The sequence below is a fragment of the Maylandia zebra genome, linkage group LG23 (genome assembly GCF_041146795.1).
Source record: "Maylandia zebra isolate NMK-2024a linkage group LG23, Mzebra_GT3a, whole genome shotgun sequence".
In the NCBI taxonomy this organism is placed as follows: Eukaryota; Metazoa; Chordata; class Actinopteri; order Cichliformes; family Cichlidae; genus Maylandia; species Maylandia zebra.
Genome location: NC_135188.1, coordinates 26,505,265 through 26,518,639, shown reverse-complemented (window position 1 = coordinate 26,518,639; position 13,375 = coordinate 26,505,265). Strand labels below are relative to the sequence as shown.

The 13,375-nt window shown below is 40.4% G+C and overlaps 1 protein-coding gene across 1 annotated transcript in view; it reads left to right on the top strand.

The window, feature by feature from the left end:
* Positions 1 to 13,375, top strand: part of ahr2 (aryl hydrocarbon receptor 2) — a 97,122-nt gene that overhangs the window by 75,759 nt on the left and 7,988 nt on the right. Inside the window, exons 3-8 of the mRNA XM_004563317.5 lie at positions 6,067 to 6,257; positions 6,338 to 6,427; positions 12,324 to 12,438; positions 12,641 to 12,780; positions 12,881 to 13,083; positions 13,175 to 13,284. Coding sequence (XP_004563374.3) covers positions 6,067 to 6,257; positions 6,338 to 6,427; positions 12,324 to 12,438; positions 12,641 to 12,780; positions 12,881 to 13,083; positions 13,175 to 13,284 — 849 coding nt within the window. The remainder of the gene's footprint in view (positions 1 to 6,066; positions 6,258 to 6,337; positions 6,428 to 12,323; positions 12,439 to 12,640; positions 12,781 to 12,880; positions 13,084 to 13,174; positions 13,285 to 13,375) is intronic.

Sequence of the window (13,375 nt, the reverse complement as noted above, 5' to 3'; positions counted from 1 at the left end):
AGTTACAAGTACCTGGGGATCCCGCAGGTGAATGGGAACCATGAAGAGGCCGCTAGAAAAGCTGCAACCACCAAGTACCTGCAGAGGGTCAGGCAAGTCCTGAGGAGTCAGCTGAATGGTAAGAACAAGATCCGGGCCATCAACACCTACCCGTGATCAGGTACCCTGCTGGGGTAATAGGCTGGCCAAAGGAGGAGATAGAAGCCACTGACATAAAGACAAGAAAGCTCCTTACCATGCATGGAGGGTTTCACCCCAAGTCCAGCACCCTGAGGCTGTACGCTAAGCGGAAGGAAGGGGGCCGGGGACTGGTGAGTGTCAGCACCACAGTCCAGGATGAGACAACAAACATCCAAGAATACATTGGGAAGATGGCCCCAACTGACCGAGTGCTCAGTGAATACCTCAGGCAGCAGAAACCCAAGAAAGAGGAGGGAGACGAGGAACCATCATGGAAAGACAGGCCCCTGCACGGTATGTACCACCGGCAGATAGAGGAGGTGGCTGATATCCAGAAATCCTACCAGTGGCTGGACAAAGCTGGACTGAAAGACAGCACAGAGGCACTAATCATGGCAGCACAAGAACAAGCTCTGAGTACAAGATCTATAGAGGCTGGGGTCTATCACACCAGGCAAGACCCCAGGTGCAGGCTGTGTAAAGATGCCCCAGAGACAATCCAGCACATAACAGCAGGGTGCAAGATGCTAGCAGGCAAGGCATACATGGAACGCCATAACCATATATATATATATGTATACGTATATGTGTGTGTGTATATATATATATATATATATATATATATATATATATATATATATATATATATATATATATATATATACGTATACATACATATATATGTATGTGTATATATGTATATATAGGTAGATAGATAGATAGATGGATAGATGGATAGATAGATAGATAGATAGATAGATATATTCGCTGTCAAAATAAAAGACCCGCAACAGATAAGAAGTTGCAACGCGCGTTTGCATACATATAAAAGACACTGGTTTTGTCTGCTAGAGTGGGATTTTCACGGCATATTCTGCACCACATCTCTGTGCGTTCATCATTTGTTTGAAGCCAGCTCACGTTCTGCAACCACTTTTCCGAGAATATGTGCTTCTTTTGTGGTTCGGACTCCTTCTGACATTTCTTTGGAGGTGGAGGAACACCAAAGTAATTGCTTAAAGGAGCTTGCTTCTTCGACATCTTTAAGAGTTCTAAACAAATGTCTGTCCTCCTCCAGAAAATTTTATGTACGCAAACGCACGTTTGCATCTTCTTATCTGGTGCACGTCTTTTATTTTGACAGCAAATGCGCACCTGCGGACCACTTATGTGCACCCCTGCATATATACATATACATATATATATATATTAGTGCTGTCAGCGTTAATCTCATTTTAATGAGATTAACGCCATAACCGCATTAACACGGCAAATCTCTGTCAACGAGTTAGAGCGGTTAGCACGTTAGTGCACTTAGCTCGTTAGTGCGGTTAGCTTGTTAACGCGTTGACGCATTGATATATATTCCCTGCTCCCTGCTGACAAATAAGCTACTTTGGCTACAATAATCCTGTAGCCACAGACTGTAGATGAGGCTTGTGTGGTGTCTGGTGATCGACTGGGTTTTGCTCATTTCAGTTGATTCCCTGAGACAAATGACTTCACAGTCATTTTACAGAGCTGTGGTTTCTTTGCATTTTTCCAGTGTCTCTTTTTGTCTCTGTTTTTACTTCTTGTCTTGTTTTGGTAGTTGGCTTTCTGTGGCACCTTTTGTTGTATTACTTCCTGTCTTTGTCTTTTCCCCCTCCTTAGAAGCTCTATGCATTTTTATAATCCCTGTTTGTCACCAAGCACTCCCCATACTTCCCAACACATTTTGATTCCTGATTTGTTGACTTTAGCTTCTGCGATTGTGTGGCAAACACTTTTTGGAGAGATCTTACGTTTTTAAATCTCCTATCAGTGTAGTGATGTTATGCAAGCGTACAATGCAGTTATTTAAAAGAATTCCATGTTAAACATCAAATGGGTACATGAAATGTGGCATTAAAAATGAAGGAAAAATAATCTATTCTCTATTAAGCCTATGTAACCAAAATATCAAAAACAAATGGAAGAACTTATTTTCTCTTCTTCTTTAAAATAAAATACTGGTGAAATATCTTTGGTGATGGGAACTGATGATGAGATATAGCAGACAACGTCAAATTGGACTCCTGGGAATGTGGCTAATCAGCATTTTTTCACTGCTGAATGACTGAAATCAGCCATGTCAGAAGTTCTTGTACAGTTTTTATTAGCATTACCTATAGCTGTCAACAACTGCCCTCATAGAGTTGCTAAATACCCCAACCTAAATGCCTATGGTTGTGCCGGGACGCTTCCCTGTGGGAATCTAAACCCATTAAGCAGGTAAATATTTCCTAGCTCGATAAACACAGTCAAAATAAAATCATGTCTGTACATAACTCCTCAGACTGATCCTGTAAATGCTGCTGTAGGCCTGCGAGAAAAAAGGATTCAGTATTCAAATTCATGACTTGCGAGAAGGCGTGAAATCGATTGGTGCTGTTATGTTTTCCCATAAATCATGTTAAATGCTGTGCAAAGCGTGCTGTGGGAGCAGTAAAACATTTGGCATGGTACCGGGGGGAAAACTTCCTGAGATGGGGGAGAAAGCAAAGAAGCATGGGATTAAAAATGAGTCTGTTATTGAAGTATGCATGTTGACACACCCACAGTGCTCGATGGGAACTTACTAAAAGAAGCCAATATGCTACCCACAGGTAAACAGTAATCATCTTTGAGCTGAGCTTTAAGCTTCATCCTGCATTTCATCATGCTATCATATAAAAAAAACAAAAACGGAGCATTGTAATGCAACTTTTCGTAATGTGGTTTAGCATGTTGTTATTTGTGCTCTGTGGATTTATACAATGAAGCTTTGTATGGTGAAAATCACACAGAATCAAATGGTCACTGTAAATTTTCCATGAACAGTCTCCAGACTGTTAACTTAGAGATCCTTTTGTTGTTATTTAGAGTCCAGCCATTATCTTATTGTTGTTTGTGCATTTGTTAGTACAGTTGCTTATATAATCTTGTGCTATGTATGAGCAGGTTTGGGCGTGAATTTTGCTGTTAATGTTTGCTTCTTCACCAAAGGTGGTATTTAAATTAAAATCAATGTCATGCTGTATCGTATCTTAACTTATTGTATTGTAAAATATCGTATGATATCACTGTATCATCCAGTATTGTGTCATTATCCTGTTTTCTCTTACCGTGTCAAGATGACTTACCCTTTTATAGCTTATCGTATTTTACGATATCATATCTCACATATCGTACAATATTCTGTCATAATGTATCATGACGTAGCTTGACATATGCGTTATCCACTTGTAGTGACTTTCACATATAAACTCTTTTTGATGTCATTTTTATAGTTTTTTTTAATTAATTACTTTTGTCCCAATTAAATAATACCATATCAGAGCTTGGAAGCACCCCAGCATTTTGTACATTCCAGTGTTAAGTCCATGCAGTACCATTAATTACAACATTTAAAGAAGAAACTGATTTCTATCTTTTACCAAGCTAAAGATGTAGCCGTCTCTGCAGGGTATGTTTCTTTGGCTTTTTGGTGTATTTTAATATTTGTACCAAGCGTTCCATACCTCAGATTATTATGTGTACCAGATCGTTTGTGTGGTCAAGAATGTGTCTTTTGATATAAACTCTGAAATGTAATGCTGCCTCTCTCTCTCAGGAAACTCACGCACTGACGCTCATGTGCCCAGTTTAGCCCACACTGGTACATTTCCTTTCCGTGTGCTTCAGTGTGTTTAACCAACCCATCTGGTTTGCTTTTCCTCCGGCATGTTCCTGTCTTTGTACCAGGCAAATATCAGATTATCTGGCTCTGGTGGTATTTTTATGGCTCCAAGCAAACTGAAGTCTTTCCCTTGGAAGATCCCAGTAGTTGGGAAAATGTTCCTGATATTCTCCGTGCTTGTTTTATTTAACCACATATTTGACTTTAAAGCAACTTAAACCAAACAGAGCATATCAAAACTGAATTATTTAACTTTGTGTCAAAAATTCAATAAAAGATCATCGAGTCGTTCGAATTCTGGCTTGAGTGCTCAAATCTGGTACTTTTGTTGCTTTTTCTGGCCATAGAGCATCACTAATATACCTGTACGTGTTACAGTGAGTTGATAAATTAGGGAGCTGTGTGTCTCCAATGACTATAATCAGAGATATTCACTCTCTATGACATCATTAAGATCCAAGAGTAGAAAAAACCCACCTCTTAAGGACTTCTTGTACTTAAACTGACTTTATTATTCAAAACTTTTCCCATGTTTAATCCACATTGGAGTTGCATTTTTCCACAGCCTCTAGTTTTGTGCCTTTAATCATTTAGAAGACTTTGCTGAAGGCCCCATTTCAGAGCAAAGTTTGAGCTTGTCAAACATAATCATTGCAGGGAAGAGTTTCTTTCCTAAAAAAGCTCTGTGTGATTTTTGTTTTCAGGCAGTTATAATCCGAGGGTTTTTATCCAGTATCTCTAAATTATACACGAAATGCCTTTATGATTGTTTTGTTGGAGAAGAGGCTGCAACGCAACTCCTCTTGTGCTCTTAGAAAACCAGATCGATCCAAGCCTCTCCGGCAGCTCCCAGGGCCTCCGTCAACCACTTCACATGAGCTCTGTCGTCCAAAATGGCTGCCTCCCCGCTGCGTTTGGTCCATGGGGGGAAACGCCGAGGCCAACGGGTAATTTTGTGGCTCCGTCTGTTATCCTCATTCAGCCTGGACTTTTAACAAGGACGGGGGCTGAGCAAGCCTCCAGGAATTGAATTTCAAAACCCAGCGCTTGGGCTGGGACAGAAGCATTGCCAGTACTCTAAACCAGCAGTCTGCACAGAGTGAAGGCCGCCACTATTATTTTCTGGATTAATCGACTCATTTTTCATCTTTAAATCTGTTTCCCCTCCCCCTAAAACCAAAACAATTTCAATTTGCTATATAAAACTTGAAGAATAACAACAAATCAAGAAGCTGAACCTGTGAGATATTAGTAATTTTTGATGTTTAGAGTAGACATGTTGGAGCTAAGGATGTTTTTATAGTTTCAAGATTTAGTATTTTGGAGTTTTAAAGGCGTTCCAATGCTTGATTCTGTCAAATCACTGTGCTTTTTTAGTGTTGCTCTATATAAAAGCAAATTTGCACAGACCTTTTATGCCCTGTGAGAAAAAAAAACACAAGAGCATCCTAAAAAAACTTTACAACGAGCTCTACAAGACAAGGAAAAGCAAAATACTGTGACGGTAAAAGACCAAGGCCGAAGAAAAGAAAAAATATCCAGAAGTGTAAAATGCATCTCTCAATATCAGTGCGAGACAAACAGTAAAAACCAACAAACCAACCGAGTGTAGTAAAAACACTCCAGACTCCTTCAGTCCTTCTTTCGCCCTTTAAGACCGGCTTCCATCTTCGAAAACCACCTGCTTCCTCCCTGAGGGGCTGTGCTAAGCTGCTTTGGGGCAGTTATTTTTTTCTCTTGTTTTTCTTTTGGATAATAGCTGATCGATAAGTGCCAGAAAGGGAAGAGGAAGAGAAGGGAGAGCAGAGTTACGGTGTTGTAAGATGACAGGAAGCAGGAGGCAGCTCCACCCTGATGGAAAGAGACAGTGATGTTCCGCTTTTGGTGTTTTTCTCACTTCATATTTCATCAGAGATTCTTGAGAAATTTGACAGTTTTGTAATAAGACAGCCAGCTGTTTCAAGATGAGGTCAGAGTCATGTTTGCATCACTTTTTATTTGTTTAGCACGTCTCAAACTGCATTCGGTTTGGCCCTGTGGGGTCTTCTGTGTTAAAACAAAATCAAAAGTGGAAAATAAATCCAACAACAAAGAAAAATAGTCTTTTTTTTTTTACCCCCCCCCCCAAGCAATCCTCGTTGGTGTTTTAAATGTCATACACGTTTTAAAGCTTCAGCAAATTAACTGTTCATCTTCATCACCTGCAGCCACCATGAAGATGGGCCAGAACAACAACTCCAGCTACTCCAGCGAGCGGAGCATCATGTTTGGAGGAAACAGCGCGAGCTCGGCACTGCAGCCATCCTCCGCAACCTCCACTGCCCCCTCCTCCTTCACGACTTCCACAGTGACCTCCATCGATGGGGTGAACTTCTCTGAGGGAGACCTGCTGCTTCAGGTAACGCCTTTCACATGCTTGTGGCTTATTTCAGACATTCTGATAGAACGAAGATGGTAAAGCTTGTTTTCGATCTCCAGGCGTTGAGCGGCTTCGTGTTGGTGGTGACAGCTGAAGGCTACGTCTTCTACACGTCCCCCACCATTCAGGACTTCCTCGGCTTCCATCAGGTATAAGAGAAACATTATGACCAGTACTTCAGATCCTTGCACCACGTAAAAAGTGGGATAAAAATGTCAAAAATGTTCATTGTTATAGTAATATATATTTTTTTTTTTGCATGTGAAAAGTGGTAGGATCTATCATGAAGAATTCAAATTATTTCCACCTAGCAGCATTGGAAGAAAAAAGCTTTGAAACAGTCTGAAAAGTGGCAGCAAACCAACAAAACGACCGTTTGGACTAATCTAGCTTGAAATTTTACCTTCCATGACCCATCATCCAAGAATTCAGGTGGAAAAAACACATGATGAACAGATGGTCAGTAACAGTTTAGTAACATAAAACTGTTTATACACAGAGCTCCTCATCAGGAAGTCAAGAATAGAAATCATAGCAGAAGAAAATAGATACCAAGTAAGAACTCCTTTAACCCTCTCAACCCTATCCCTACCCAACGCTGTATGTTGTTGCTGTTCCCTCATTGCCAAAATTTAACAACAACAAACACAAATTTCATGTTCCGATTGCCTAAGATTAGGTTTGGTATCAACCTCAAAGGTTTAATAAACATCTTTAAAAACTCATGCACACAATAATGATAAGAATTTTTAATAAAATGGAATTCTTGCTGTAGATTTTTCACTAGATCTCTCACAATGGCGTCTAATCTGTTTTTTTATTTGAGTAATAACCTGAAATTTTATGTTTTGGATAAACTTCCAGCAACCTTTGTGTCATTTATGGTCCAGTTTCTGATCATCTCGTCAGGCAACACTCAAAATCACAGAACAAAGGAAAAATCAAATATGTTTAATAATTAATCCCCAGCGAAGAAACCATCAACAACAACCAAGTTGCAGCTGGAGAAGCTGTGTAGTCTTGCTTGCTTGAGGCTGGTGGCTGATAAAGGGGAGATCATAGGTACTGTTGTATGACAAACCAAGAAATAAACACGGGCTTTGTTTATTCAAAGAATCGAAGCTAAAATGTGTGTAACTTCAACCAGGAGAGTAAGAAAGGAGCTAACAGGAAGTGGTAGTCTCTCCTATGCCAACCCTAGGCATGCCTCTGTGCACACTTGAGGTGTAGGCAGTTGGCATGCACAGCCCAAAGATTCTTAAATCAATACCACAAAGCCAGTAATGATTGCCAAGAGTATAACGCTGATGTGCCAAGCTAAAATCAAACCGTAGCCCAGGGGTGTCTCGCTCATTTTAGCAGCCTGGGGCACATACGCTCCAATTTGGTCTCAGCTGGCCTCAACCTGTGTAACCCTTCACTGTGCAGGTTTGATTTATTTTTACAAGACAAACATGGAAAAAAAATCAAGCTTTAGAATAAAAAGCTGCACTTTTAAAACTTTAAAGAGACTTTATTTTGAGTTTATTTTGAAATTAAATCTTATTCTAGCAAGAAGAACAAATACATTTGTATTAATGTCTTGATGAATTGATTCTCATCGAGGTAATGAAATCCCAGAAAGGGATATTTGAATTAAATAACAAGTGATATCGAGATGCTCAGGATTGTCCAGTTGTTCTAGTCGTCTCTGTTGAAAGTGTAACTTTTAAACGTTGCCACCTATGTGTTGTTTGCTCGTCCAGCAACAGTTAGTTTAGTGATTACTTAATGGGTCGTTACCTATACGGTGCTCAAGATCAAGGACCTATTTGTCATTTTACAGGCACATTTCCCTTTTCACAAGAATTACCGTTCCTTCCAAAGTATTTCAGTGAAATGAGATCAAATCATCCTTAATATGACAGTTTGCAAGTCTCCTTGGGATTCTCATTGTACTTAAACTGGTCCACCCGAGACCCAAGGAAAAACAGTATCTTTCAATGGGCTGGGGCTCAGGAGGACATAGCCAACCAGTAACCTGTGAACTGCGACTGATTCTGATTCTGAAATTGAAGGTTTTTTTAAACGACCTAAAGGCCTGACAGTGAGGCTATGCCTTTGCACATAACTTGTCTTTGTATTTTAGAGTAAGGATGTACTAAATCCGAAGGCGGGCCGTGTTTTTCCTTTTATGGAGCAACAATGGTCAGTTTCCAGAAATTATCAAATCAGCTGGTAAAAAGAGAAGCCTGCATGCAGAAATAAGTTTTTACTGCACAAGAACCTGTTTCCACTTCAGTGACCTCCTGAACTCTGATGTTCCTCTTAAAAACCTCCTTTAACAGTACACCGCCGCATTTTTTCAGCCTTTCATCTAACAAGCAGTGGGTTTCAGTTCACATTTGTTGTCCATGAAAGTCAGGTCACACAGATTTCAATCTATTGCCTTCTTTTTTTCCTCACAAACACGGACTGCTTGTAAATCTTTTGACTTTTAATAGCTGATCAAAAACACAAAAAAATCTAACAAGGAGTATTTGACTTAGAATTCAAAATCAATCAGGGACTCACATTTAGAGATGTTGAAATGTTTCACTTCTACATGACCAATTGATGTAACAGGATCAAAAATAGTATTTTTCCAATTTTCAAAGTAAATCAAACAATTTTGCATTTTGTTCACAGTCACTTGTGATGCTTTGACTTGAATAAATACCTGCAGCCCCACATGGCATGCATGGATTGGTCCAATTCAGTACCTGGACCAGCCAGAGTCTGGCTGTGAATCATGTTTTCTGCTGTTCTTCTACACGTCCTGCAGTTCAGTCGTTGACACAGATCTTAGGCGTAGCGTATACGTTGGACTCGGTTAAATCCTTTTGAATCCATTCAAAGATTACAGCTACTTCAACCTCCATGATCCCACACAGCCTTGACCAGTTTATAATAGATGACTCCACCTTCATAAGTCGGTCTCAAGTCAGTCTTTTTCTCATTTTGACATTTAGGTTGTTTTTGTACTTTGCTTGTTCAGCGAGTGAAATTCAGTTGCGTTAACATCAGCAGCAGCCAGTAAAGACATATTACTGGTGGGTACACCACACTTCTTTAAATAAAGCAGGAGAAATCATGCACTCCACCTAAGATTTGGCCATAAAATCCAGTGACAAGGCTTCAGTGAGTCTTTTTCTCAGCTATAGGTTCCGATTAAATAAAAACATTTACCATTATACGTTTTTTGTCTTTGCTCATATAGATAGTGCGTTTCAATCACACAAACGCTTAATCTAAATTGGGATTTTGGAGAAACCCACAGCTGGTTGTGATTCAGATTCTTTCCTTTGACTTTAATAAATACCTGCAGCTCAATCAAGGTCTCCAGGTTGTAATGTTTTGTGCTCCTTTTCTGCACACCCTACAGGTCAGCTGATATATATGGATTTCATGAGTCTAAAGTGGACTTTTTTTGTAATGAAGCAGCTTTTGTCTGACTAAACCCTGTACTCCACCTAAGCTCTCAGATTTAGAACGGCTCAGGACGGTCAGGCAGGGTATAGTTAGTTAATGTGTGTAAACTGGCCCTATGGTTACCAAGCCTTAGAAACAAGCCACGACTCAGCAGTAGGGACATGACATTGTTGTAGTTAGACAAACAGCACTACAGGTTTTTACCCGAATTGTTTCAGTACATCCTAAAAGTTACATCAGAAGCATTAACATTTAAAATGTGACTTTTGAAAAATAAAAAAGCTGCTTCATCACTTCATAAGAAAGATTTATTTTTTAAAGTTTCGGTATTTCGAATGACTAAGTAGTGGAGTTGTGTGGGACTCATGTGTCTGCGTTTGTTTCTGTGAGTATGTGTGCGTGCATGACAAATGCTTTGTGAGCGGTGAACTCTTGACTTATAAACAAATCTGTTTGAACCGGGTTAAAGATGTAGTCTGTAGTCTGGGAAGAAAAAGCACAAGCAAAAGAAAAAAAAACCCTAAAAAAATGTTGTCCGGAGAGAGTGCACGTGGTAAACAGCCCTCACACACACACACACACATTTGAACACTCGTTCACATGCATAACATGGTCTGAAGTGGGGCTGCAGATCAGGGCAGGAAACGTTTTGTTTTGGAGGCTGCAGTGACTTTTAAAGCCCCAACTCACCAGCTGCTTCAACTGTTTATGACTTTATAAAGTGTATTTATAGAGCAGCTCTGAGCACAGTCATGGAGGAGACAAAAGAGGAAACAGACGTGAAGAAAACGTGGAGATTACTGTAAAAATCAAGGGCCTGAGTATTTCTCTAGAAAAAGCCACAAATCCTCACTTTAGGACTGCTTTGTGCCCAGCGAATCCTCATGAGAAGTTCGAGGCCATTTTTCAGCATCGCTCACAAAGGAGGGTTTTGTGTTGAGCTTTGTTTGCTGAGGTGTGGCTCTCTCAGCACCTTGCTCCTTTAGCAACAACAACAGCGCCTCTGTTTCCAGCCCCGTCCATCAGCTCTGACTGCTGGGAGCATTATTCGCTCCATGTGTGTTTACACCTGCATCATCGCTCTTGAACGCACCTCGGCAGGACAAACACTGGAAAGGTGGGAAGGCGTAGGACCGAGTCTGTGGAACCATTATTTAATATTTGTCGTTCTCAGAAAGAAAGTGACGTCCTTTACACCTTTTGTTAGTGCAGTTTGTGAGCCTGATGCTCACGAAAACCAGGATGGAGGTCAACATTGTTTACGTTTACTCAAAAAGCTTTAAAATAAAGGCAAGCCCACCTCTGCTTTCTGTCTCACAGTAGCCACAATGGTAATGTAATAAGTCACACTGTACAAAAAGTACAGCATTTGTTTAGTTATGGGAATAAAATGTCAATATCACTATATATAAATTCAAATTAGGTGTATGCATTTAATTTAAAAAGGTTTTAACAAGTTTCAAACTAGCTTTGGGTGTATTTAGTCAGATAAACATGCAAACACATTTACACAGAAGAAGGGTCTAAATTTCCTCCACACTACTGGAGGTACTTTTACGATCTTTTCATAAGTTAATTTTAATGTTATTGTGGTTTTGCATCGCTTGTTATTTCACACCTTTATTTAAGACATGTGAGGGTCATTTTCCTGTGTTGTATTAACAAAACGGGGTTGGGGACTTTTTTTTTTTTTAGGTAACTTTAACTTATGATAACTTCATTCTATGGGAGAAATATTTTCAGTCAAATGTAAATATGTACTGTGCAAAAATATTGCACCACCCTTCGTTTCTTTCTGTTTTGCTTCCAAGGAGCCAGACTGTTTTTTAAGGTGGCCTTGAGCAATAGTTTATTCAGACTTCCTGAAAGCAGAAGTCAGAACAAAAGGCAAAAAACATCCAAATGAAATTCCATCAAGAAGCCTGGAGAACTATTCCTGAAGACTTAAAGAAATTAAGAGTTTTTGATTACCTTTCTGGTGTTTTTTTCCATGGTGATTTTCCCTGCGTTGCATTTGCAATTTAACATATCATAATATTATAGTTTTTGGGTTTTTGTTTTTACAATTTTTTGTTTGTTGTTTAATGAGAGAACAGAAAAACATAAAAATGAACATAAATTCATGCAAAAGAGATAAACAGTTAAAAGACACAAACCAACTACAAAACCAACCAAAGAAGAAGAAAAGAGACTGCAAAGAGATAAAAAAGTAGTAAAACTGTTCTCACAGTGATGTGAAATCATAAAGGAAATGGGTGAAACTAGTAAAGAAGACACAAAGCAACTACAAAAATATCATGAAGCGATGTAAAGTGAGTGGAAAAAATAAACAAAACAAACAAAGTGAAAAAATCAAAGACATAAAAGCACTGTAGGAAAACTAGATGGAACAAGCAAAGGAGAAATAGGACATTGAACCAAGAAGAAAGATGATGGGTTGTAAGTGCAATTGATAAAATGAAGAAATAAGCTTAACTGAAAATATTTTAAAAGGTTAAAAAAGACAAAGCACTAGACGTGAAGAGCAACCGCTTGTGTCAGAGGAAAGTTTTGAGGTTTTGTCGTTAAAAATATGTTTCTGCTTCCTGCTTCCAGTCGGACGTCGTCCATCAGAGCGTGTTTGAGCTGATCCACACAGACGACCGAGCTTTCTTCAGACAGCAGCTCCACTTCTCTTTCAACCCAAACACAGAGGGCGCCGACGGCCCCAGTAAGTCTGCCCACACTGCACAGTGATCACACCTGTCCAGGTGACCTGCAGAGGAGGAGCCAGAAACATGGTCACGTCTCTTTGCTGCTGCAGTCTACATTTTCCAGTGTGATTTTGTGTATCTGCGGTGCTCGTTTTAATTCTTTTGCATCGTATTGCTTCATGTAATAATCTAAAGATGAATGTTTCCTCATCGCTCCAGGTGACCAGAGCAACCCTGAGATCAGCAGAAACATAGTGAGCTACGACCCGCATGCCGTCCCTCCAGAGAACTCGTCCTTCCTGGAGAGGAACTTCTGCTGCCGCCTGCGCTGCCTACTCGACAACTCGTCTGGCTTCCTGGTAAACACACACACCAACACGCCTCACTGCACCGGGATCCACAAGATGTTCCTGGCCTAAAGGGAGGTCTTTATTCTTAAAACTGTGTGCTTGTCTTTAGGCTTTGAACTTCCACGGCCGCCTCAAGTTTCTCCACAATCAGAACCACGTGTCGGAGGATGGGTCACTGGTTCCTCCGCAGCTTGCTCTGTTTGCCATCGCAACGCCGATGCAGCAGCCGTCCATCCTGGAGATCCGCACCAAGACTCTCATGTTCCAGACCAAACACAAGATGGACTTCACACCCATAGGCGTCGACGCAAGGTAAGGCACAGAGAGCTGTTTGAATCTCTCACTGAACGTCTGAATGAAGCTGTGGCGCTCAAGTGAAGTCTGGCGTGTGTTTCGTCCACAGAGCGAAGCTGGTTCTGGGCTACTCCGAGATAGAGATCAGTAGGAAAGGCTCGGGCTACAACTTTATCCATGCTGCCGACATGTTGTACTGCGCAGAAAACCATGTCAGAAGTAAGTCGGAAGCTCTGCTCGGTTTACAAAAGGCGAAAAATGCCAAAATAGGCACGGCCGGTTTTAAATTCTGTGTGCATCACTTGGGTTC